The sequence below is a fragment of the Ornithodoros turicata genome, chromosome 2 (assembly GCF_037126465.1).
Source record: "Ornithodoros turicata isolate Travis chromosome 2, ASM3712646v1, whole genome shotgun sequence".
NCBI lineage: Eukaryota > Metazoa > Arthropoda > Arachnida > Ixodida > Argasidae > Ornithodoros > Ornithodoros turicata.
Window position 1 is genome coordinate 47,541,003 of NC_088202.1, and position 24,831 is coordinate 47,565,833.

Here is a 24,831-nt window from a genome sequence, read left to right on the forward strand (position 1 = left end):
TATATCACCGGTCTCAGTAATACATCAATATTCCGTTTCAAATCAACTGCTGCTGTCGCCTCTTTCCCCTAATGTCAAGTGAGCCGAGATCAAGCGTGTAGTTAACCCTCAAGGGCTTGTTTTAAACAATAGTTACAGAGATGCCACGTGAACTCTAGTAGCATTAAACAACATTTTTAAGAAGAGTTATACGCAGTAATTCTCTCTTAAGGAACTACTCATCGTTGTTTAAGTCATCAACGATGTTGGTGAAACTGCCCAGTAAACAGCAGTAATTTTCTGGCATACGATCCTTGCAGTTCAACTCATTCTTCATTTGTGGTAACTGTTGTGTTAATAAACCATGGCAACACAACTGCAGGGTGAAGACCACTGACGCATGTGACCCGTGGAAGACTGCACGTGCACTTTGTCATGCCTGGTGTGCGCCACTTTTCCTGCCCAAGATGGAACTGGAAGAAGACTGTAACCCTAAAATGTCTTTTCCGACACTTTCGCACGTGCCATGGACACGAGGGCAACTGGGTGTGTGGGTTAAATCAGTGCATGAGAACCTTCCAACGGTACTCAGCATACCGACGACATGTTACACGCCAGCATAAAAGGTCTGCTTGAGGAGGACGCAGAGGAAACTTCCCATGAACCACAAGCAAGTCTTCATGGTGCGCCAGAGACCAGCAGCCATAGACCCAGTGACCAGGTGGATCATGAACAAGACCCTGAGACAGACTGCGGGGTTCTAACACGAGACAGTGTGAAGGAGTTTGCTCTGCTAATTCTCAAATAGAAAGAAGGGAGGCGTATACCAGGTTCCACTGTCAATGAAATTGTGAATGATATCATCCTGTACATTCAAGGACTGCTTGAACAAAGTTGTGCGGTTGACATTCAAGAAAGCTCGACATCAGTTGTGGAGCAGAGTATGGAGCCTGTTGAGCACCAAAAATGGCCGGGAGTCCTATTGGAAGTTGTTCTTGCCATTTGTGGCGCCACGCACGATTGTCCTCGGGCAAACTGAAAATGGTGCGCCCCATGTGTGCCATTATGTCCCAATATGTAAGGTATTGAAACATCTGCTGCAGTCCCCAGGTATGGCTGAACAACTACGCCCATCATAATCACACAATGGTTATCTCACATCGGTGTTTGATGGAACAGCATTCCATGATCATGCATACTTCCGTGGGGACAAATCGAAACTGTGCATACAGCTATATAGCGACGGGTTCGAAGTATGTGACCCTCTAGGAAGTAAAAGAGGACTGCACAAACTGATGGCAGTGTATTTCTCCATTCTAAACTTGCCACAGAAATCTAGATCATCACTTTCGAGCATCCACCTTGCTCTGCTTGTGAAGGCCAATCATGTCAGTACGTACGGGCTGAACAGCATACTTCGCCCACTTATGGAAGATGTTGTCCGTCTTGGGACTGAAGGCATTGAGGTTGAAGGTCATCCGATAAAAGGAACAGTATTTGTAGTTACCGGGGACAATTTATCACAACATAGACTTGGTGGATTTAAGTGCAGTTTCTCCCATGGAAGGATCTGCAGATTATGTCTGGCTCTTCGCCATGAAATCAATATCAGGCATATTGAACAGGAGTTTGTAGTCCGTACACCTAGTGGTCATCAACATCATTTAACAATGCAAATGCTGATGCACCCACAGTGTCGCTTTACGGTGTAAGAGAGGCATGCGAAGTGACGTTCTCCGGATTTCACCCTACGCAACACTTGCCACCCGACGTCATGCATGACATTCACGAAGGAGTCTTGCCATTTGCTATGAAACACGTACTTTCAAACCTCATTTCTTTAAACTTTTTCTCCATTGATGACCTCAACAAGGAAATAATTCATTTTGGGTACTCCACATACGACAACAGAAACAAGCCACAGCCTGTGTCAAGAGAATTCGATCATGGGACCGGAAGCATGAAGGGAAAGGCTAGTAATTTTTTTGGTTTTTCCGGCATTTGTCTCTCTATGTGGGAGATCGTGTACCGTCTGATTGTCCTGCATGGAAAGTATATACAGGGTGTCCCAGAAAACGTGTCATTGAATTATAATAAAAAGCTACGCCACCTAGAATCATGCTGTCAACAGCATTTGTTCTTATTAGGGTTTTGCCACCTCCTAACGTGAATGTCATATACTCCAAGCTTAATTATGTAAATATTTGCGAACTGAACTCGGAAATTTGCCAAGTAAAGGTCACTTTTCTACCCCACCAATATGAAGAGCGTGACGAAATCACACAAATTCATGATAATTGACAGTGATATTCACGAGCTATCCCGTCGGAAAAACTAGCCGAATATCATGCTTTTCGGGGCACCGGACCATAACGCGCGATGACTTTTTGAGCGCAATCGCTCTCATTGCGACGAAAGGAGGTTCGGAAGCCAGCCACAGAGTGATAGTAGAAAGAATAACAGGTCCTAAAATTGGGAGAGGGAAAGCATTATCCCAGCGAAAGTCGGACGTGATAAGCCGTGCCTGTTTTATCTCTTTCTGCGATGTCGGGGAGGGCTGGGTTTCCAACCTCCTTTCGTCGGACTGACAAAGATTGCGCTGAAAAATTCATCGTGCGCTATTCTGTGCGACCTCCGTAGAGCATTATGTTCGGCTATTTTTTCCGATTAGATAGCTCCTGAATATCCCCGTCAATTATCATTAATTTGACTAAATTAGACACGCTCTTCACATTGGTGTAGTAAAAAAGTGACCTTTACTAGGCAAATTTCCGACTTAAGTTCGCAAAAATTTACATAATTAAACTCACGTTACAAGACATTCACATGAGGAGGTGGCAAAAACCCAGCAAGAACAAATGCCATTGACCGCATATGCGACCCTAGGTGGTGTAATTTTTTTAGTATAATCCAATGACACGTTTTCTGGGACACCCTGTACACTACTGAGACAGGTAGTTGACCTGATAATGTGCAGAAGGATCTCTGTGTCCTGTGTACCGTACTTGCAGCGTCTCATTTATTTCTTCTTGATGGACTTTCACAGTCTTTTCCCATCTGTTGCTACACCACCCAAGATGCACTACCTAATTCAGTATCCTTCATACAGGGTGGTCCACCAACCATGATAGAAATTCATAGTAAAAAACGTTGCCACATATTGGTAACATTTTGATTTCATTTCAATTGACGGAAGGTTAATTTCTTGAATTGAACTCCGAAATTTCCCAACGCAACCTAACGTTTTCTTTGCGGAAATGGGTTCCCCGTGGTCATTTTACTCAGTATAGCACATAATCCCACTCGTAATGCAATTGCCGAAATAAATTCCCCGAAAATCCGTGGAAATGAGCCCTTGGCTCCGCCTCTTTTTTACGGCTCGTAGTTTGAACGCAAAGCTGCGAAGAAAGGAGGTTACATTGACACACCACACGAGGGGGGAAAAGGGTTACAAGCCTTACACACGGAACAAACACGCGCCGTGAGTGCGGGAATCAGAGCTATCTTAGGTCCGTTCGATTAGGCTTGCACTTCCTGAACCAGTTCAGGGCGGTGCAGGGCGAGTTCTTAACTGTGGCAGCACTAGTTCAGCAGTGCAAGTGCACCATGTACACTAGCGCCGCTGCGAATCGAATGCCGAAGTGCAGCGCTTATGCAGATCTTCGGGTCTTCAGCATGTTCTGCGTCTCCTTGTTGTGATACGTCGGGTTTCGCGGTTTGAATCATAGAAATCAATACTCTCCTCTTAATATTCTATAGCTTCAATGTGATCGTGAAGTGTGTGATTGAATAACAAGTAAGTTCGACCACAATGGCCCGCGTTGCGATTGTGCAAGCTGTCATGGAACATTCCGACAGTGAGGACGAGGAGTTCGACGACCTGGTTACTGCAGTGGCATTGAGTGTCCTATGAACTGACAGAAATCGCGTACCTGTACACTGAGACTGTAGTGAACCGCTACTTCGACTTTGAGTTTAAGCGGCTGTTTCGGCTCTCGCGGGACACGTTCGAAAACTTGGTCGCCCATTTTCATACGTCGTCGTTTTTCCCCGACATGCCTGGCGGCCGCCCACAAATCAGTGCTGCAAAGACATGCTTAATATTGCTGCGCTATATTGGCAGCCAGTGCAGCATGTACCTGCTCGCTGACCGTTTCGACGTGTCTGAGTCGTCGGTGCACCTTTGCATCTAAAGGGTCCTTAACTTCCTGCACAGTATCAGCGAAGAAGTGATAAGCTTGCCTTGTGAACAGGAGCAAGAACGCATTAAGGCCGGATTTCTTCTAAAGACTGACGAGAAGGAGTCACGGGACACAATAGGTTGTGTGGATGGATGTCATCTTGAGATTAACTGACCAGCAGAGTCAACACCGTCATACTATAACTGCAAGAAGTTTCCTTCACTACTGCTGCAAGGTGTCTGTAACGACCGAAAGAAGTTCATAGACGTGTTCATCGGCTTCCCAGGATCAGCACACGATGCTAGGGTTCTCCGTGAGAGTCCACTGTTCAATGATGCCACAGCAAAGTGTAGTGGGGGTTACTTGCTCGGTGACTCCGCTTACCCCCTTCTACCGTGGCTTCTTACACCGTACCGGGACACTGAAAGCAGCTTCCCCATGTGGAAAAAGAAGTTCAATCGGCTCCATTCCCAGCAAAGGGTTGCTATCGAAAACACATACGGCCTCCTGAAACAACGGTTCAGAAAGTTGTACCTGGTCGATGCTGCCAGCATCAAGCAATGCTGCTTAATCATTATGGGCGCGTGTGTGTTGCACAGTCTGTGTAACGAAGAACGAGAATTGTTTGATGAGCTGTGAGGCTATCATCACGAAGATGTTGGCAATGAAGAAGGCTGGGTGAGAACTGATAGCAACTCAGTGGAATGTTGCGCGAACCTACGAAAGACCATCGCACAGCAGCAGTGTTGACGTCTACTTACAATGTAACTGGCAAACTCCTGAAATGTATGAGACTATGTAAAGTGTTGCTGCAAAAACCAGATTTGCGGTAAGCAAGACAGACACACGTCGCCAGTGCAGCAAGTCTATTCTTTATTAGATTCTTCAAATGCCACCACAAGGCGCTCTAATAAAGACATTTTTTCTCGAAGCTTTCAGCACGTTCTTTTCTGGATTCCTCCAGTGTGTGAAGAAGGGCTTGGATAGGAGTCCTCTCTTTCGTCCGTCGCTTCTTACCACCCGGCAAAGTGTGGGCTTCACCACCCTGCGGAGTGCGGGGTTCGGGAGTTGCCTGTGTCTCGTCCGCCGGGCTGCTGGCTCTCTTCAGTGTCGGTTGGAGTGCTTGAAAGAAAGCGAGTTTGTACACTGCATGCCTTTGTAACAGGGTAGAGAGGAAATACCTGGAGCTGTCCTTTTCAATGGTTAACCCTGGAGCAAGAAGAGTGGTCGGGCTGATGTGGTGCTCTTTCTCAAGCACATCGCCCAACTCCCTGTGAGAAAAGCAAGCTAACAACTGGAAACTTACTGCAGGATCCCACAGTATTCTTACTCTTCATGCTCACAGGAAACCCTAGAATGGCCTGAGGACCCATTCTTTGTCTTCGTCCGTTTGTAGGCCCTCTCGAGAGACTTCCATTTGTTCTCGACTTGGATGGTGGTCACACTGCTATCAAACTCCTTTGAGATAGCGTCGGCAAGCGCTTGCCATAACGCACGTTTCGTGCTGTAAGAAATTTGAACAAAATCAAGTATACATACCTATAATAATTGTTGTGCCATAAAAATGTGGTACTGACCGAAATCCACCCTTCTTCCCCACCATCTCTTTCTGTTCTTTATATCTTGCAATCAAGAACCGAGTCTTTGGCCCAGTCCATAGTTCCTGCCCTTCCAGGCTGTCTGACTGGGCAGCCTGACTTCCATCAGATGCTCCAGACTGCTGATTAACAGCCTGGACAGTATGGCTGTTGCTAAGTTGAGTAGACTGCTCTTGACTGGTCTGGACTGGCCCAGCAAAGACGACACCCACCGTGGCACCATCTGGCCAAATACTGGTGTTTCTCAAGCAGCACAACACTTGACAACAAGCAAAACCCTTCGTAAAGCAGCTCTCTGGGTTCCTTGACAACCTACCTGAATGCTTTACAAGTGGTCCAGTCCGTTACACAGCCCGATATCAAGTGAGGCCTCAAATTCGCCTTAAAACTAGAACCGCCAAGGAAGTCATGCTTTAGCCTGGCAATTTGAATTGAGTCACGCTTTTGCTAATAGATTTGGATGTCGATTTTAATTATGCTTTTGCACAAAAACATAATTTAGCTGACTCGTACTTCACAGGGCTATTTATGCACAGTGACTGAGGACCTGAGTGTATCAGGTATTTCTGCATAAAACCATGCAGTTTCTTAACGCAGGTAGCAGGAAACGTTTTTTCACATGTTTTGCACCCGATAATCTCGGTTCCTGGTTAACTTTTTACGTTCCACCCTAGCTGCCGTTCTGTTAAAAAAAATCCTGTGATTTCTTTCACACAGAATCATGTCACTCTGTGGGACAATTTGATATTGAACTGGTTCAGGAATTTTAGCTCCTGCATTTTGTGAGTGGCTTGATGAATCCGGATTTAAAGTAGCATTTGAATTAGCACCGACAAAACAAATCCGGATTTAAACTGATCTGATTTCCCGCTTCAAGTTTATGCCTGGACTTGATCTGAATTTGATCTGCAGTTATCGGGAAAACACGGTTATGATTTAAATCTTATTTGACTCGTCTCCGACACTGCTTCAGATGAGGACACAAGTAAGCGATAGCTATGGTACACAAGCGGAAGAACACAAGCGGAAAACACGCGAAGGGTATAGGCCACGCCGATTAACAAAAAGCAGCATCATGTTATGACAGTCCCGTCAGCGTTTGGTGACTTCTGGCAGATACACCGTGTGGCAGCACATAGGCCACAGACCATAAACACCTTATGAGCATGGAAGTCATAAATGACTCACGTGGCGGTCCTATTATAGTACAAAAACTGCGGCGGTTCTAGTCTTGTTGAGGCCGAACTATGCCCGAGATCGAGCTCATAGTATGCCTAACACGTGTACATACCTGGCGTCTTATATGCGTAAGTGTTCCCGTTGTGAAAACGGAAACCGTCTTGTGACAGAACCGGCGTTAGCGACGTCTCGACACCATTCACTGTCAAGCTCAAGTTGTCTGCCGCCATCGCTGAACGGCTGAACTCGCTCTGCACTAACTCGGCAGCAAGTGCAAGATTTTAGGTCCGTTCGATTCACTTGCACTGCCTGAACCAGTTCATGGTGGTGCTGCACTCGCTCGTTCGTTTCGCCAATGCACCCAGGCGCTCCCTGCACTGTCGCGTTCGTTTCGAAAAAGTGCAGGCCTAGTTCACGTCTGGTGCAGCGAACTGTTGCACTTTTTCGAGAGGTTGTGCAGCAGGTGCAGCGCTTGGAAAATGACGGCGGACAGCTGTTCGCAAAGTATTGTCGTTAACCTGAACGGCGTAGAAACTTCGCTCACGCCAGTTATTAACAGCGACGGCTCCTTTGTACGCAACGGGAACAACTATGCCTACAAAGCATTAGGTACGTTGAAGGGAAAGACATCGCAATGCAGCACAATGCACAGTTAGTACGCGTATATTGACAAATACGCGTCTGTGAAAAGCTTTTTGTTTTGCCGTAGACGGAAGACCGCAATTCATTGGATACGTGGCTTGCTGTGCATTGTGCTGTTTGGCCATGTATGTCACACACTTGGCTGCCAGTGTCAGTTGCATGTTTAGTATTTTCCTAACAACGGTAACCACAGTTACAATAACTGTAACGCGAACAGATATTTAGAGTTACATACAAGTTAAAGACTGTATGGTGTACAGTTCAGTCATTCTCTCCAAATGCAATATCTCCAAACGTTTCGTTCATCTAAACGTGTGTGCCCGCGTAAGAACGTAGTTAATATCAGCTTCAGACCTCACTGACTGCTAACTTTCCAATTTGGAATTTCGCTGGCTTCAAAATTGAAGCCTTTCTATGGAGGAAGTTGAAGGAATTCACAGCCAACTCCGTCGAAAACGTGATGTAAATCTCCTGTCAAAACGTGATTCAATCAAAATTCAAATCCTCTTTTTTTTTTTTTTTTAAGAGATCCCAGATCAAATCCACACGCTGTTGGATGGAGCTAAATCCAGATTTAAATCCGCAACCCTGGTTGTGACCCTATAGCCACTGCGTTTTCTCTATTCCTAACTGTAGATGGGACCGTCCTCGATGTCCTTTTCACGGGCATAAAGCAGGCTGCGCACATGTGCACTCCGACGGTACCTCTGCAGGCCGCAGCTGCACCTCCAAGTAGTGAAGAGCCAGGGCCTTCCTATGGAGCAACAGAATCAGAGCTGTGGACAGCACCAAAGACCCGGTTTCTGATAGGAAACTACAAGGAACTCAAAGAGCTAGTTGGAAAAAAGGGTGGATTCCGGTAAGTATCACACTATCTCATTTGGGGCAAATTGGTACTATCCGTCACATATTCGAACAGGCAGTACAGTTTGTGCAGCATGTGTTATGCAGTCACGCATGAACAAAGATCGTCTGACCACGAAATTGATATTTTCTGGTGTCATTTGTGTTTAAATAGGACGAAAAGAGCACTGTGGCAAATGCTTGCCGAGAGGATCCGAGCGACGTTTGCAACAGATGTGAGCCCTCTCCAGGTGGAAAACAAATGGAAATGTCTGGAGAGGGCTTACAAGAAGGCAAAGACGAAGAATGGTTCGTCGGGTCACTCTCGAGTGTCCTGCGACCACGAAGAGTAAGCACGCACATATCAACCTGCATTGTGCATTGCGAAATGCTCACGTAATTTACTTTCTACAGGGAGCTCAGCGAGGTGCTTCAAAGGGAGCACCATATAAGCCCGACAACACTTCTCGCACCTGGGATTGTTATAGAAAAGGAAAACTCCAGGCAGTGTTAGTTGATGCTTAAAGCCTGAAGCTATCGTGTGTTTTTTTTTGCTTTTTTTCAAATTGGAGGTAAAAAATGGGTCAATAACTTAATGTCAAAAATTCATGCAAATTTCAGCTGAATTATTACCATCAGAGTGAATTCAGTGAGAAATCAGGATTTATTGTAGAACAAACATTCGTTTTACTGTTTGTCCACCGTGTCAGCAGTAGAGGTCAACCATGTATTTTGTGAAAAATTAAAATGTCACTGCCTTGAGGGGCCTAGCTTAGGTGCAGTTTTATGAGTAGAAATTTGGTTTAACCCCAAGCAGGTGAGCCTCAATTTGGGGTGCAAATTCAGGGAAAAATCGTGTTTAACCCAAACACAGTTTTGATGCTGTCTTGAGGTTCCTAAGCTCATCGTCTACTCCAATTCCAGCACTCCCACAGACAACGAAGAAAGCTCCGGCACCCCGCCACGGGAACCAGAGACACCACGTCAGGCTCCTCTAGAAGGAAACGACGGAGGAAGTTGCAAGAGGAGGCGACGAAGAGACAGAACACCTTTTGACGCCCTTCTGCAGGCGTTTGAAAAGGCTCAGAGGGACCGAGCAGAACGCTTTGACAGGAAAATGTTGCTACTGGTACCCCTTGTCTCAGCCGTCGAAAAGAAAAATGAAGGAGAATGAAAACAGTGGAGGATTCACAATTGCCTTAGTGCTTATTCATGTAGGTTCCATACATATCGACACAGAGTTAATCACATGAGGATTAACAGTGCAAAAAGCAATTGTATGTTACAAAAGCCGAAAGGCACAGGACATAGTGCCCCTGCGAAAGCAGACCAGCACACTTGACAAAGTGAGCGACGAAAGAAAACTGGAGGGTACTGAGTAAATAACCGGTGCTACATAATTAGTAGAACTTGTTTCTTACTCAAGTATCGTAAATACAGGCTCCAGTTTTCTTTTGTCGGTGTGTTTGTGAAGCGCGCTGGTCCACTTTTGCTGGGACACCCTGTATACAGGGCGTCTCGGTGAAATCCCCTGGCTTGAAATGCAAAGAAAGCGACAAAAGAAAAAAATGAGTGCCAATTTGTGACGTACTACCTGCTTCTTACTAAAGTAGCAAAAGGTACCGCTCGTTTTTTCATTTGGTGCTCTCTTTGTATTTCGAGCCCGTTGATTTAACTGACACCCTGTAGAACAGAAACATTGACTGAAATGTCAGAGTTAGGATTTGGGTCTCCTGTATGTTCTAGCACTGGTTCTGTGCTATTGACTTGCGCAGGCTCTCACAATACTTTGAAACAGCACCATCAACCTGGAAGTTTGTTTCCTCGTCATTTCCAACTTCTTCGTGTTGGGACACTTCTAGTCAAAGAAGTCTCGTTCCTGATTACACATATTGTGCAAAACACATGCACCCATGATGATCAAACAGCACTGCTTTATGCTGGCAGCGTCAACAAGATACAACCTCCTGAAGCGTTGCTCCAACAGGCCATACGTGTTCTCTATGGCCACTCGCTGCTGTGAATGGCACTTGTTAAACCGCTTCTTCCAGATGGGGAAGCTACCTTCATTGTCACGATACGGTGTCAGCAGCCATGGCTGAAGAGGGTATGCTGAGTCACCTAAGAGGTAGCCATTGTTGCATTTTGCTGGAGCATTTTCAAAGAGTGGGCTTTCACGGAGCACTCTGGCGTCATGTGCCGAGCCCGGGAACCCAATGAAAAGATCAATAAATTGCTTCCTGTCGTCGCACACACCTTGTAGAAGGAGTGAGGGCCATTTCTTACGATTGCAGTAGGACTGTGAGGACTCTGCCGGCTTGTTAATTTCAATGTGACATCCGTCTACCCATCCTAGAGTCTTCCGTGGCCCTTTGCCCATACTGTTCGCCAGAAAGCCAGCCTTAATCCGTTCTTGTTCTTGTTGGTCGGGCCAACAGATGACACCTGCGCTGATGCTTTGCAAAAAGTTGAGCACTCTGTACACGCACATGTGCACTGATGATTCCGAAACGTCAAAACGGTCGGCAACAGAATACATGCTGCACTGGCTGCCGATGTAACTTAGAAGAATGAGGCAGGTTTTCTCGGCGCTGATCTGCGGTCGTCCTCCAGGTGCATTGGGAAAATAAGACGACGCACAAAAGTGAGCGACAAGCGATTGAAACGTATCTCTGGAGAGTCGAAAAAGTCGCTTGAATTCAAAGCCGAAGTAGCAACCCACGACAGTCTCATAGTATTTCGGTATCCGATTCCTGTCCTTTCTTACGAGGCCTACCGCCATCATCGTCACTGTTCGTCGTACTCTTCGCTGTCGGAGCCTACTACCTCCATAGCGGCTTGAACGATTGCCGAGGTGTTCATGGCGTCTCGCCTCGGTCAACAAACAGGAACCACCCGCACGCAGGCCTGCACGAGAATGACAGTTCGACATTCGTTTTCCGGCGACGCTGGTGTTACACTGAGCCTGCACTCGGTTGCACGGGCTCAGAACTCCCCCTACACTGCCGAGAACTGGTTCAAGCAGTGCAGCCCTAATCGAACGGACCTTTTGCAGCACGGACCCTGCACCACGCCTACACTTTTCTGAAACGAATAAGGCAGTGCAGGGGGCGCTCGGCGGGGCTGCACTGGCGAAACGAACGGGCGAGTGCAGCACCACCGGAACTGGTTCAGGCAGTGCAGGCCTAATCGAACGTACCTCTTATCAAAAATGAGGTCACCCGACGGCTTGTAACCCTTTCCCCCCCCCCCCCGAGTGGCGCGTCAATGTAACCTCCTTTCTTCGCAGCTTTGCGCTCAAACTACGAGCCGTCAAAAAAGAGGCGGAGCCAAGGGCTCATTTCCACGGATTTTCGGCGAATTTATTTCGGCAATTGCCATTGCATTACGAGTGGGATTATGAGCTATACTGAGTAAAATGACCACGGGGAACCCATTTCCGCAAAGAAAACGTTAGGTTGAGTTTGGAAATTTCAGAGTTCAATTCAAGAAATTAACTTTCCGTCAACTGAAATAAAATAAAAATGTTACCAATATGTGGCAAAAGTTATTGACAGAAAAAATCCCTTGACCGCATGTCTCATGCTGTGTCATAACGACAGGCGCTTCTGTTGTGTGACGTACACGTTTGTCGTCATGACAGACAGACTCTGTTGCTACGACAGGCGGTCTTGTTGTAACTACAAAAGAGTCTGTAGTGACGACTGAAATGGATGCTGTAATAACAAGTAGTTTTGTCGTACGACAGACACATTTCCCGTCACAACAGACAGTCTCGTTATGGCGGCAGGTGCTTGTCGCACGATGAACAGCATGGGGATATCGCTGCAAATGAATAAATAATAAAAAAGCAGCGTGACATGGCGGCTGTTGTGCTGCCATTGTTGCTATTATTACCAGTATAGTATTATTATTATTATTGATGTTGTAATTGCTAGTATTATTGGCAGCGTTTTAGCCGTGTGGAAAATGGCGCTTTGGTTAGGGAGTGCCCGTGTCTGGGTGGATGGATGGATTGTAGTGGCATCCCTGGTGGGTCTCTTTGCATCTAGGGGCCAGCACGGAAGTCCGGTCATGCCGGTGAGGGTGGGGTTGGAGATCCGAAAATATTTCCTGATCTATTCTGATGTGCACCTGTATTTGCAATCCCCCGATGTTCTTTGTCGTCTGATGTTTTTGAATATTCAAGCTCGGATTCCGGTGCTTTCAAATGCATGCACCACATGAAAACCTTACTCCGCTTCCTTGGGTGCTGTTGATCACATATGGCTGCGTTGGTGTCATTTTATTTATTTATTTTTTTTTGTTGCTTTCTCCATTTTACTAGCTAGAAATACTGACGGCTACTTCGAGTGAGAAAGCTGCTGGCACGTTTGGGATAGTGTATTGCAGTGTCTTTGCTTCTCAATTTGATAGGGAATAATTTGAAAATGGGAACATGTCGCAACTTCTCATAATAAATTATCAGAGGTAAGAATAACATGGTTACAAACTTGCACTAGTAAAAATAACTTGTACAGTATGCTGCATATCACACTGAAGTTTCTTTTTTAACTAGTAGATGCTTGTGAGTCATTTATAATAATTGAACAATAATAATACAAAACACAGATGTTCAGCGTTTCAGAAATATGAAATCGGCAGGAAAGATGTTTCTTAGAAGTATAGCAAGAGCTGCGTCAAAATAGGCTAAAACATCATGTACACTAACTGCTAACTTGAAAATACGTTGACAGGTTCTGATACAACATGTTTGAGCACCTCTGCACTCCAGCCCTTCCGGCAGCTGTAACGAAAACTACAATGCTTCTGACACGCAAAATATTTTTACCGCATGCCCTAAGCAAACTGCATAGTATACATAGCTCATGTGTAAGTTGCTGTCTTGAGGGGTCGCCATGCCATATTGTGTTAATAATCTGCCATCTAATCATGATCTGCAGTCAAGAACTGCAAACATGGTTGCTCTTTAGCTGAGCTGCTTACTGCTTCCCTACACATCTGTTGCAACATACCGCTCTGTTTTTCGTCAGGTGGGAACCACAAAGTAGGAGATGTTAAGAAGACCTGATAGCTGAGCTCTGTGTGCCTATGATTTCTACATCTTATCCCGCTTCCTTGTGGTGCCCTAGACTTTTCCGTTAAATTGTCCTAATGCATGGAGTTGCAGCAAATTTTCTTGGACGTAATGTTAAGCGTGAAATTCAAATTAAGGGACCGTTGATCTCGCTTTAAATGTTAATTTAGAGTTGGTGAAACCGGGGCATTATCCAAGGCTTCCTTCTCAGGTAGAATTTTTGGGAGGACTGCCAAACCCCCCTCCCCCTGGCATGTAGTTCTAGCTTATGACTCCTGCTTACCCCACTTTTATCACTTTCTCCACCACTTATTTTGCTTTACATAAGTGCAAGCAATTGAAAGTTATTGCCAGCTATCTTCAGCTACATGAAACGTGTTGAACAATAATGGTCACGTATCCGGCAAGAGTGATGCAAAACATTGAGTTGAAGGCTCTTTTATGTATTTATTTTTACCTTGCCTGATCAAAAAAACACTAGAAATTTCTGTCATGACAACAGGAATTGTGCTTGTACGACATGCACTTCTGTCGTTACTACAGTTATTTGCCGTCATGCCTTAACTTTTGTCGCACGAGAGACACATTTCCAGTCACTACAGATAATTTCGCTGTGGCGACAGGTACTTGTACAACAAACAGCATGGGAAAGTCACATCTAATTAAAAACAAGAAAAGAAATACCAACACGATGTGACAGCTGTGCTATTATTATTGCTGTTATCATATTATTATTGATGTTCCTGTAATAATTGCTATTATTATTGGTAGCTTCGTCGTGTCGCATCTAGCGCATTTGTTTGCTGGTGTCCTGCTCTAGCTGCCGGTAAAAGCTGAGTTGCCGACAATTGTTTGAGGGCACAGGCACATAGTCACAGCAGCCTCTCTCACAAAAATGACATTTCCTGTTCATTATGTCTATGCTTGATGACAGCCCAAAAAAGAAAAAAAAAAAGACAAAGGGAGCAAGTACCAACATCGAAAACAGCTTCGCCGATACACGCTCGGAATCGGATTTCCTGCGCGCTGCTGTTGCCATGCTATAAGACAGTCAATCAAGAAATACTTTAAGTATGACGAAACAAAGGAAAACTTGCGAGGTGGTGTTGCCGAAAATAGCTCAATGGTCCTATGAAATTTGCAAAAATTTGATTACTAATGTGCTAGGAAGGCTTGCAGGAATTTATTTCTTATGAGTTTAGTCTACAGGTTCTTTTTACTTCTTACACCCATATTAATAACACTATACGTAATGAATATATTTCCTCACTGTGTGGCTTCCTATGACGACTCTCTGTACGCGTAGTTTCAGAAATATGAAATCATTAAAAAAGATGATACTTTACAAGTAGTTCGGCGGGATATATGACCGTTCTTCGTGAGGGTCATATCAAAAGAAGCATGTACTGTAATTGGAAGACCGGTTATGCTTTCTATGAACTAGAAACCACTCTGACAGGTTCCGCTAAGACCTGTTCGAGCACCTCTGCATTCCCAGTTTCTCCAGCAACTCTGACAAACACCGCAGTGCTTCTGACATGCAGTAAGTTGTTCTGCCGCATGCCCTATAAGCAAACTCCATAGTATGCATGACTCACATATAAGTAGCTGTTTTGACACGTCTCTCTACCATCTTGTGTTCATATTCCCAAGTGGGAGGTGACCTGCAGTCAAAAACCGCGGACACGGTTGCTCCTTAGCTGCTTATTCTTTCACTATACACATCTGTTGCATCATATCACCAAATCATAGCCTGTGTTTCCAATGGGTACCCAGTCACACCGGCGTGCACGGTAACACAAGCGCAGACGCCTTAGCACGTCGGGCACATGGGGTCAGCACCTCCAATAACTGTCTCCTACCACTTTCAGCCTCATCGTGTCGGTTGCAGACACAGCGACTCCGTCGTAACGGCACTCGGCAATTTCAAGAGGACGCTGTCCGACTGAATGACCATCTCCGGTCTACCGACCCGTCGATGGATTTCGTTCCCACACACCACTGCTCGCGTCAACAAGCGTCCATTCTACACCGACTACGCCTTAATGCCGCTAGGACAGCTCTACTTATCTGTAAAATTGTAAAATGGGTCTTCTCCAGTCGCACAAATGCCCCACTTGCGCTGTTGAAGCTGATGTTCCACACCTTCTCCTCGACTGTCACAGATTTGACACCCCTCCAGCCACGCTGAGACGACGCCTACTCGAGCTGCGATGCACGGACTTTTCTCTGGCCACTCTGCTCGGCCCAGTACGAGATCACACACAGCGGTCTGTGACCAAAGCAGTCCTGACTTTCTTGAGAGATTCAGGTCTTATGAACAGCCTGCGAACTCAGTCGTGCAATCTCATTATTCTGTGCCAAACTCTCACCCTCAACGCATTAACCTCATGCTTTCCTTTTAAAGTCATCATCTGTGATCCATCTCATCACTCTTTCACCGTTTGTTAGTCATCTTTTTTTTGTCATCTTTGTCTTTAATATACCTCATCCTTTATCCTTTATTTCCTAATTCATTTTCTTTTTATTTATTTCTTATTTCTTAAATTTCTTTATTGATATCTTATTCCTTCCTATTTTTTCTTTCTTTAATTCTTTTCTTTTTATTTATTTCTTATTTCTTAATTTTATTTATTTCTGAAATAGGAAGCTGACGTTTGGCTCACCTTTCCTCCCTTTTTTTCTTTTTTTTTTCCTTTTCGTCTAATAAATATATCCCCCCTTGTTCCTCATCCTGGGAATCACAAATTTTGTGGTGTTAAGAAAGCTTGATAGCTGTACTTTGTGCACGCATAATTGTTGCATGTTATCCTACTTCCTTCTGGTACTCTGGACATTTCGGTTACATTGCCTTAATGCATGGTGTTGCAGGCAAATTTTGTGGCATATAATCTGTGCGATCAGGGAATATGCCTGATATATGTGGCTCTAATTAACATCTTTTGAACTCAAAGCAGCTGTATTAACGCCTGGTTTAAACACAGAAGTGAAGATTCACAGCCACGTACAAACACACAGAACAAGTGCAGCCTGTCATCTGAGGTTTGTTCAACACTGCTCGCTCACTCCAGCACGCTGCAGAAAGATATCAAAAGACATGTTTCCTGCTTATGTTTGACCTCTTTTTGTATGGGCTGCTGATCAGTGTTAAATAAACCTCAGTTACAAGTCAGCACTTATCATGTGTCTGTCTATATGTCCTGGTCCTGTTTACGTAAGTTCAGGATGTTTTCTGAGTATTCTCCGACTGGACAATCAAGAAAACTGATCATATTATTGCAGGTCGAAACTTGTGGACCACTTGTAATTTTTTTAGACATGTTAGATATATTTATTTTTCCCTTTCACACAACACAATAGCGTCTCCTTTGCTATAGCATATGTGCTAAATCAGGTGGAGCATAATTCACAAGTTCCGTATTTTATTGAACCAGTAAACCTATGCAAATGAGCAACACGGTGATCACATCGTGGCACACCACGCAGGGATGCTAAGCAAAACGAAAATTCTTCCATAATGGCATCCATTTTTTTTTTAATTATTCACCTGGGGATGTCTGTATACCACCCCGTATATCTTATGGTTCTTGCTTGCATAGCTAGTAGCAATAAAATGGTTTAATGGACTTCACACCTCACAGGCCACTGATGTGTCTTGTTTGTCTTTCAGCAGCCTGTTAGTGGTTCATACAAGAAAGGGGATGCATTGAAAAGCAGCACCACAACGTCACAAACAACAGTCTCACTCAAACTTACTCGCATTTGAGATGTTCAAACGGTAAGATATGCAAATGTCCTCACATTATCATTAATTTCTTGTCGATTGTCAGGGCCTAGCGTTTTTCCCTACTTGCACACACAGAATGATGTATGAAAGATATACGAATATGGGGGACACTTGTATTGTCATAATAAATGGTGTCATATTATCATACTGGTCTTTTTTCTTTTCTTTCATACAGGCTACATGAGGTCCCACACATCCCGCAACAGTGAACAGTGTATGAGTTTATATAGGTGAAGAAATAATAAATAGATGTACACTACTTCATGCACAGGTTTTTCCTCATCTTGCACATTTGCATGCAATTATACATATTTCAAACCTGTTACTGAGGAAACAACATTCCTCCACCAGCAGATGCTGGATGTGTATGACACAACATGATCCATACAACACAACAAAGTACGCCAGACGACAAAACAACAGGAATGACACATGGAACACATGACAGGAACGACAAGGACAAGGCCCCAATACATATGACTGTGCCTTGTTGTTTGTCATGTTTTAAGTCATTTTCTTTTTTGTTTGTCGGTTAGGCTAGACTGTAACTGTATCGTGTATTGAACATATTGTGCCAAATCAAGTCAGGGCATTTTCAAGAGGACATGGACATAGATTCTCACACTACCAACATGGTGATTCATAAAGGTTGCACACTTTACACCTCTAGCACACCCTAACCGCATGTATTACCTGCCTACACCCAATTTACACTCACCTCTGGTAGGATTTCTGTTTAATGAGCGTACTAGCTTTGTTTGTAGGGTGTATATGGCAAAATACACCTCTCTTAGACTGACATAGGTTTAAAAAAAACAGTGTGTGCATCTCGCGTGATGTCCTTTACGTTGTCTTGCAACACGGACGCCGCGGAGTTACAGCGTAGACGGTGTGCTGCTGATCATTCGTACAGGTATAGAGTTCTCAGGTTGTCCAAGTATTCGATAGATTCGCAGATATTCGCCGCCGTTGTCGCGGGAGATGCAGACGCGATGGCCGAAAATGAGGAACGTGAGCGGCGTGCGGTCGATAACGCAAGGTAGCGTGGTAGCGCAGATAGCGCCAGGTACAGAAAGCGTGCCGCTACTCGTCGAGACGTTCAGAAATGCCCACCAAAGAGTACAGTGACTTTAGGAAGAAGTGAACGCGTTTGCCGTTGGGCTGCACGCAAATAATTTCGGTCACAGCGCGCGGACCGCCCTTAGTCTGCTGCCATGCTATCGCATTTCGTTACTCGTTTGGCATTGCGCCGAAGAGCGCACTCTTTTTTTATTTTTAATGTCTTTTGACGGAAATAGAACTGGCAAACTGACGGACAAAATACTTTAAGCACAGATAACTACTTCAAGTATTATGTCCATCAGTGTGTAGCCAACATTGAGCCAAGCTTTGGATCCCAGGGCAATACTACAACTTGGGTTGAGCGGCAGAGAACATCAGGACTCCAGCAGCTACTATACTTTAATTACGGAACCACAAACGAATTGAGGCATACGCCGGGAAGGATGGTAACACAGAGCGCGAGGTCTGGTCTGTATGCTAGGTGAGACATTACTTTGATACCTTCCGGTCCTTGTGAAGAGAATCACCAAGCAAGGTACAGAAAGGGGTTACCCGACGCTTCGGAGCCGGTTGGGGTGACTGTAGTGGCCGTTGTCAGCAGCGCTCTGGTCGTGGTTCAGAGTTCGTGATTCGCGGTATTGTCTTTCAGTCACATGATGGATGATGGAGGCCGCTGACTAATAAGCTGGGTAACGCTTCAACAGATCGGTTAAAGTTGCCACGGGGTACTGAATATGCCAGGATTCTACAAACATTCTTTTGATCGGATTAACTTGAAGGTCGACTATGCAGGCGTTTTCAAAGTCGATAGGACGGTTTCGTACTTGACAGTCTTCAGTGAGTAGGCTTCGTTCGAGGTCCGACTTCCGTGCATCATTCTTATTTGCCGCAGCCTTTCGGGGAAGTTCTTCGACTCGCAGATACATGATGTGCCGATTGTTGAGACGGGTTTCTGAGATACGTACATGTATTCCTTCCTTGCTGGTGTACCCGCCAAGGACTCGCTATTTCCATTTACGGATGGCACGGTGATTCGTCTCGCCTGATAACGCGGGTCATCATGCAGTTAGATGCGGTCGGCTTCCGGGGCCGCGAGCTTGGCAAACAGCGCTTGTTCACGGAGCATCGATTACTCCCGACAATGCCCGGGTACTGCATTGCTGTCCTCCTCACAGGCAACTTAAGAACAACCTCACAGTCAACCATGCTTCGAGTGTGAGGCCTGTCTTCCAGATTCAGGCAGCCAAACTTGAACTGAGAAAACCATCCTTTTACACGCGACGTTACTCCACGTGACGTTGCTCTGGTGCGCGTGGCTTCGTCGACGTTCTGGCAAAGTTTGAACACGTAGACGAGAAAAGTTCACCAACCTCTACATTCTTCTTCTTGCCTCTACATTTTGCCAATGGGCAGACACACCCATCAGCAATGGACACAGACCAGATACTGTGCTTCTTGGATGGCAAATATGAACCTATTGAAACACACAGCAACACCTAGATCGGCTGTATTCGCTCTGCTGGAAGCGCGTCACAATCATCGAGCGTCATCAGGGTATCAATATGTGTGACTCACACTATCAAACGTGCGCTCTGAATTCTCATGGGAAGACGGAGATCCTTGCGCACGAAATATACACCTGATGAGACGTGTATACGCTCCACTCTGTGCAAACACCCCATCGATGAACTACGTTGTCATTCACAAGTCAATGTTAGCACAGTTTCCTATGGAGTCGGCGAAGCATGCGCGATCCCTTCCACGATCACCATGCCATTTTACCGGTAGGCAAAATGATCGATGAATAACCACTCCCACCACAATAAAAAGAATCGCAACGCGCAGGAATCAATCTTCTTTTGTCAGTCGCCGTTCGAGCACCGCTGATTCCTTAAACGAAATTCTGTATCGCTATTCCTTAAACGAGGCAGAAGCACAGATCGTTGTCAATCGTTTTCGTTTTATTCTTTGGCAGTATGCCCTTGTGTACGACTGTTTCATTTCGTCTCTGTTCGCAATGCTTGGAAAGCGAAGTGACATCACTCTCGTCCCTCAAAGCAGTCATCCGCTCTGTATGGATTTTTCTCGGCGATGTATCCAGTATGGCTTGGCCTCCCTCTCTCCGGGTGCTGACTTTGGCAAACAATGTAGAGTCCATTGTTGTATCCGAGACAGCAACGAGTCCATCTTTGTCTCTGTAGCAATATTCCTTGCGTGATTATCTGCTTGTGGCACTTCTTGAAGAAGGAAGACTTCGAGAGGATTAGGTTCTTCAGGGTCTTCTCTCCTCAGGGTGGAGAAGTTATATATTTTAGAAGGTAATATTTGTTGCATATGTTGTGCCTAAAAGGTTGCAAAGTTCTACCTGCTACCTCACTCTCTGCCACGAATGATAGGGTTACCACTTCTGATTCAGTGAGCGAGGGGTACTTACGCCTTTTTCTAGCAATTTTGATGTATGATAATTGCTTTTACCACCCGCTTACAGCCTTAATCAGTTTATATGTAGATCTAGGTGGTAACTATAGAAGTTACCACCTTTTCACACCCTTTTTCCTAGGGTGCGCAACACCTGGTATGTCTCGCAGTAACGTCTCAATAAAACGTTGAAAAATTATACAGGCGCTGCCGACACGCCGAATGGTAAACATTTTACTTTGAAAAGGTCCAATGGTGTGTTCAGCGCCCCGATCTTCAACGACTCTTCATCAACTGGCAACAGCAGGTACGCCTGTGCGAGGTAGAGCTTGCTGAAAACACCCCCTTTTCGGCAAACATTTCCATCGCCGTTGGTAACGGTACTTGTCTGGTTGACTGACGTTGTTCACCGTACACCTGTAGACTCCACATATCCGCAAAGTACCATCACACTTGTGCACAAAAACTATCGGTATGGCTCACCTCCAAAATGCTATAGGCTGCAGTACTCCTTCAGAGACATTCTGTATGGAAGTGGCCACTGTGTCCCCCATTGCGAACGTACTTGGACGCCATTCTTAACACAGAATGTTTACACGCCGGTATTCGTGACGCTTGACCGTCACACTTGAATAGGGTTCCTCAATACTGGCTGTCTCGCAAGGACATCGGGAATCTCTTAGAAAAAAAGAAAGCCTCAGAAATAAACTGGTCACTGGCTAAGATCCCACGCCCTTAAGGGTACGAGCCGGATGCGTTACCACTCCGCCACTGCCGCAAAGGTATTGAGAGGACATATCATGCTAAGCACGATGAATCATACTTATTTCCAGTGGTGTACCGGAAGGTAAACATTCTTCACGGCCTTGAGGCGACCCAAAAGAACTCTGGCGGCGACAAGAGCTTCACGAAACGGGTTTTATCACAGCAGTCTGGTGACGCTATCGGCGGTGGTTGTAAACCGGCAGGGGTCACATGTCGCACCACAATCATGAGTGATGGAGCGTGTGCAGCACACCTTTCTGAGCACACGCAGCCGGCACTTGGCCGCGCAAACCGCCTCGCCCGCACCAGGATTACCATCAAAGCAAACTTGATCATGGCGTACCAGTACGCTACGCTAAACACATTCTGTGTTACCAGGCCTTTGTCAGCGTGACCAAGATTTTTGAAAACTGGCGTTGCCTTCTTTTCGGCGTCAATAGAAACTGGTGGTCCTGTAAACTTCCCCAGTACTTCATCAAACATATAAGGCCATCAACCATGTCCGCGTTTTGTCGATACGGCGTGAACTCCCTGGGCCTGAATGCCTAAACCCTTGAACCATGAATGTCCAAGCCAACAAGGTCCGTCACCAGGTGCTACTAGAATCGACTGTCGAGTCTTCACATTCTTGAATTGTACGTCGACGTCATGTGACCCCAACATAGGTATCTGCTGATGAGCCCATGTCCGCAGAATCGTCGATCATGGTTGTAGCTATGGAGGTTGACTCCACAGTCTTCTGTACGCGAACTCGCTGAGAATCGAAGGCCCAGCTCCCGAATTCACCTTCATGGTTACTGAGCTCCGCCTATTTCAACATCGACCTTAATCGGCTCACAGTTTCTGGTAGACTAGCCGTAGCGGATCTAAGTGGTATCCATCTCACTCATCTCGTCCTGCCGATGGTGCAGCGGTTCTTGTGGTGAAGTTCTCATAGCAGCCTTGCGTTTCTTGAAACATACTTGCTCCAAGTGGCCTTTCTCTTTCCAGAAGTGTGCAGGTCACGTTTCTGAAACGACATCTCTGGCCTCCGTGGCACTGTCGACAGCCAATGCAGGTGTTCCCTATCCTGTCCGGATATTGCAACCTAGACTTTTGTTGCTTACTTGATCTGTCTTTCAGATGACTCAAAATATAGTTGATGTCTCTCGTAGATTCATTGATCTCGGAAACATTCTTGTTAGCCGTCTCGGCAGCTAGGGCTAGTTCAAAAGCAGGCTTGAGTGTCAAACGAGGGTCCGCGCATAATCGTTTCTGGATTGCTTGATCCCTGATGCAGACGATCTCGAAGAATGCTATCTAAATCGATGAAAATGCAGAACTCACTGAGCCTTCCGAATTTGACCACGCATTTCGTTATGCTCTCTCCTTCGCGCTGATCTCTCTTGTGCAAATGAAATCGTCCAAGAATTTCCGAGGGTTGCGGGGTGAAATGTTGTGTCAGTACCTTGTGCATCTCGCTGCATGAGCGTTCCGACAATTTCCGTGGAAGCAGCAGAGATGGAGCCAGGGCGTAGGTCTCAGGTCCACACAGGGTTGAAGGAACTGACCTCCTACGATTTTCCTCCGTGATTCCATTTGCTTCGTTGTAGAGATTCATGCGTTCAGTAGTAGTAGTCCCAGGTAGTAGTAGTCCCAGGCGTCGTGCGTGTTCGGAACGAACGGCTCGATGTGTCCCGAGTACACGGCTGTAGCTCGACCGCCTTGCGACATGGAATCTCCGGCGGCATCGGTGGACATCGTCGATTGTGGTAGTAACTCCGTATCCGTCCAATCCGTATCCAATTGAAGTGACCATGGGTTCAGCAGGAGTCCAACCAGCAACAACCTATCTTTATGAAGTTCGATACAAAAGTGATCCTACAAATCGTAAGCATACACGCGCGCTTGCTCCAGCGCCTGCGGTGGTATAGCTTTGGGATGTGAAACCCATGCATAGCAGACAGGTTACTGAAGGTACAAACAAGCTCAAATTGTCACCCCTAATTTATTGCATTCATTTACTTCCCTTTCTTTTCTCTTTCGCACAGAGCGCTGCCGCTCGGTATTCCCCCGAAATATTTCCTGACATTTTGGAAACACCAAATAACTACAGCATTTACCCTCGTAGCATTTCGTTTTCATTAGACATGGCATGATGACAAAACTTGCCATATCGCCTACCCCAGTAGCATGATACAGCCGCACGCTTTTGTTGGGTCGTTTTTGATGTCGCCATTACTGTCATCGACCAACAGGAGTATTTCGTGCCACAAATGAACAACCAGACAGCGGTGTCGTTGCTATCTAGTCAGTTTTGTAGAGGGACGTAGAACCGTTAGAGGGGCTGGAAATCTCCATGTTTGAATCTGTCGTGTGGCTTTATCGACTGTTTTTGATCGAGTTACACGGAAGTGTGTACATATTTACTAGTGCCGTTGCGAATATCGAAGGGAATACTTATAGTATGTTCGATTCGAATTCCGAACCGAATATGAATTTCGGTGTTCAAATTGCGAATCGAATCGAATGCTTCTTCCATACTGAATACATTCGAAATACTTGCCACGCAATGACAGATGATTTGCAAAAAGCTACGCAAGGGGGGGGGGGGGTATGTCTATTATATAAAAAGTAGGAGGGAAAGGTTAGCCTGCGCTATGGCGGCTTGCTATTCCCAGGAAAGAAGGAAAAAAAGGAAAAGGACGCACGATTAATCTGCAGCGAAACGCTAGAGACACCGTTTAAAGGGGCACTAAAATGCAAAAGCAAGTTCACTTCAAATTACGTTACACGCTATGTTAATTTCGTACTTGTTATGATAATTCAGAACTTTGATTCCGTTTCCAAGCTACAATCAGAATTATACCGGACTCTTTCTTGCTTCGGCGCTAAGCAGTGAACGACGCTTCAGCTCGTGCGTCGATGTTTTTTAGTCGAAGATGCGCGTGCACGTGCGTGTCGCGCCATGGAGCAGTCCCGGTTAAAAACATAGTGAGCGTTGCAAAGCGGACTGGCGTCGCTGTCCGAAGAACGTGAAGGTAAATGGTGTCAGTGGAACATTCCCGAGAACTGTTGTTGGCTACAATTCAGTGAATCGGTGTTGAAAAATGTAGCAATGTGCATCATGCCGATCATATACGGAACGCTACGATCGGACCCATTCGAAATTCACACACGTACGATAGCCATGAGTAAACGACGATAGGTATGCGCGCGCTTGTCCTGCTGTCTCATTGGATGCCGCCAATCTTTGCCTCCTGGGGATCCCATTCGTTGCCGCAAAGACGGTTCTGGTTTCATTGCGATTTTCTTCGAAAT

General features: G+C 45.7%; 3 protein-coding genes and 1 pseudogene across 3 annotated transcripts; 2 read left to right on the forward strand and 2 right to left on the reverse strand.

The window, feature by feature from the left end:
• Positions 1-3,898: 3,898 nt before the first annotated feature.
• LOC135383425 (uncharacterized) lies at positions 3,899-4,799 on the forward strand (annotated as a pseudogene).
• Positions 4,800-5,155: 356 nt separating this feature from the next.
• On the reverse strand, positions 5,156-7,363 carry LOC135383426 (uncharacterized). Its single transcript, XM_064612883.1, has 5 exons — positions 7,050-7,363; positions 5,738-5,981; positions 5,491-5,664; positions 5,342-5,431; positions 5,156-5,282 (listed from the first exon to the last, which is right to left on the reverse strand). The coding sequence occupies exons 1-5, from the start codon at positions 7,165-7,167 to the stop codon at positions 5,198-5,200; spliced, it is 711 nt and encodes a 236-aa protein (XP_064468953.1). The 5' UTR covers positions 7,168-7,363; the 3' UTR covers positions 5,156-5,197.
• Positions 7,364-7,416: 53 nt separating this feature from the next.
• LOC135384602 (uncharacterized) lies at positions 7,417-9,610 on the forward strand. The gene is made up of 4 exons (XM_064613800.1): positions 7,417-7,546; positions 8,216-8,438; positions 8,598-8,771; positions 9,347-9,610. Exons 1-4 carry the CDS (start codon positions 7,417-7,419, stop codon positions 9,594-9,596), a joined length of 777 nt encoding a protein of 258 aa, XP_064469870.1. The 3' UTR covers positions 9,597-9,610.
• Positions 9,611-10,280: 670 nt separating this feature from the next.
• Positions 10,281-11,350, reverse strand: LOC135383427 (uncharacterized). The gene has a single exon (XM_064612884.1). The coding sequence runs from the start codon at positions 11,205-11,207 to the stop codon at positions 10,281-10,283; it is 927 nt and encodes a 308-aa protein (XP_064468954.1). The 5' UTR covers positions 11,208-11,350.
• Positions 11,351-24,831: the final 13,481 nt, after the last annotated feature.

Excerpts from the sequence above, each read along its gene's own strand:
- LOC135383426 (XM_064612883.1), bottom strand. The coding sequence starts at position 7,167 with ATGGCGGCAGACAACTTGAGCTTGACAGTGAATGGTGTCGAGACGTCG. Across the intron at positions 5,982-7,049 it reads TTACGCATATAAGACGCCAG|ATGGTGCCACGGTGGGTGTC; the intron begins GTATGTACACGT and ends GTATTTGGCCAG. Across the intron at positions 5,283-5,341 it reads ATTGAAAAGGACAGCTCCAG|CACTCCAACCGACACTGAAG; the intron begins GTATTTCCTCTC and ends CTTTCTTTCAAG.
- LOC135384602 (XM_064613800.1), top strand. The coding sequence starts at position 7,417 with ATGACGGCGGACAGCTGTTCGCAAAGTATTGTCGTTAACCTGAACGGC. Across the intron at positions 8,439-8,597 it reads GGAAAAAAGGGTGGATTCCG|GACGAAAAGAGCACTGTGGC; the intron begins GTAAGTATCACA and ends GTGTTTAAATAG. Across the intron at positions 8,772-9,346 it reads GTGTCCTGCGACCACGAAGA|CACTCCCACAGACAACGAAG; the intron begins GTAAGCACGCAC and ends CTCCAATTCCAG.
- LOC135383427 (XM_064612884.1), bottom strand. The coding sequence starts at position 11,207 with ATGATGGCGGTAGGCCTCGTAAGAAAGGACAGGAATCGGATACCGAAA.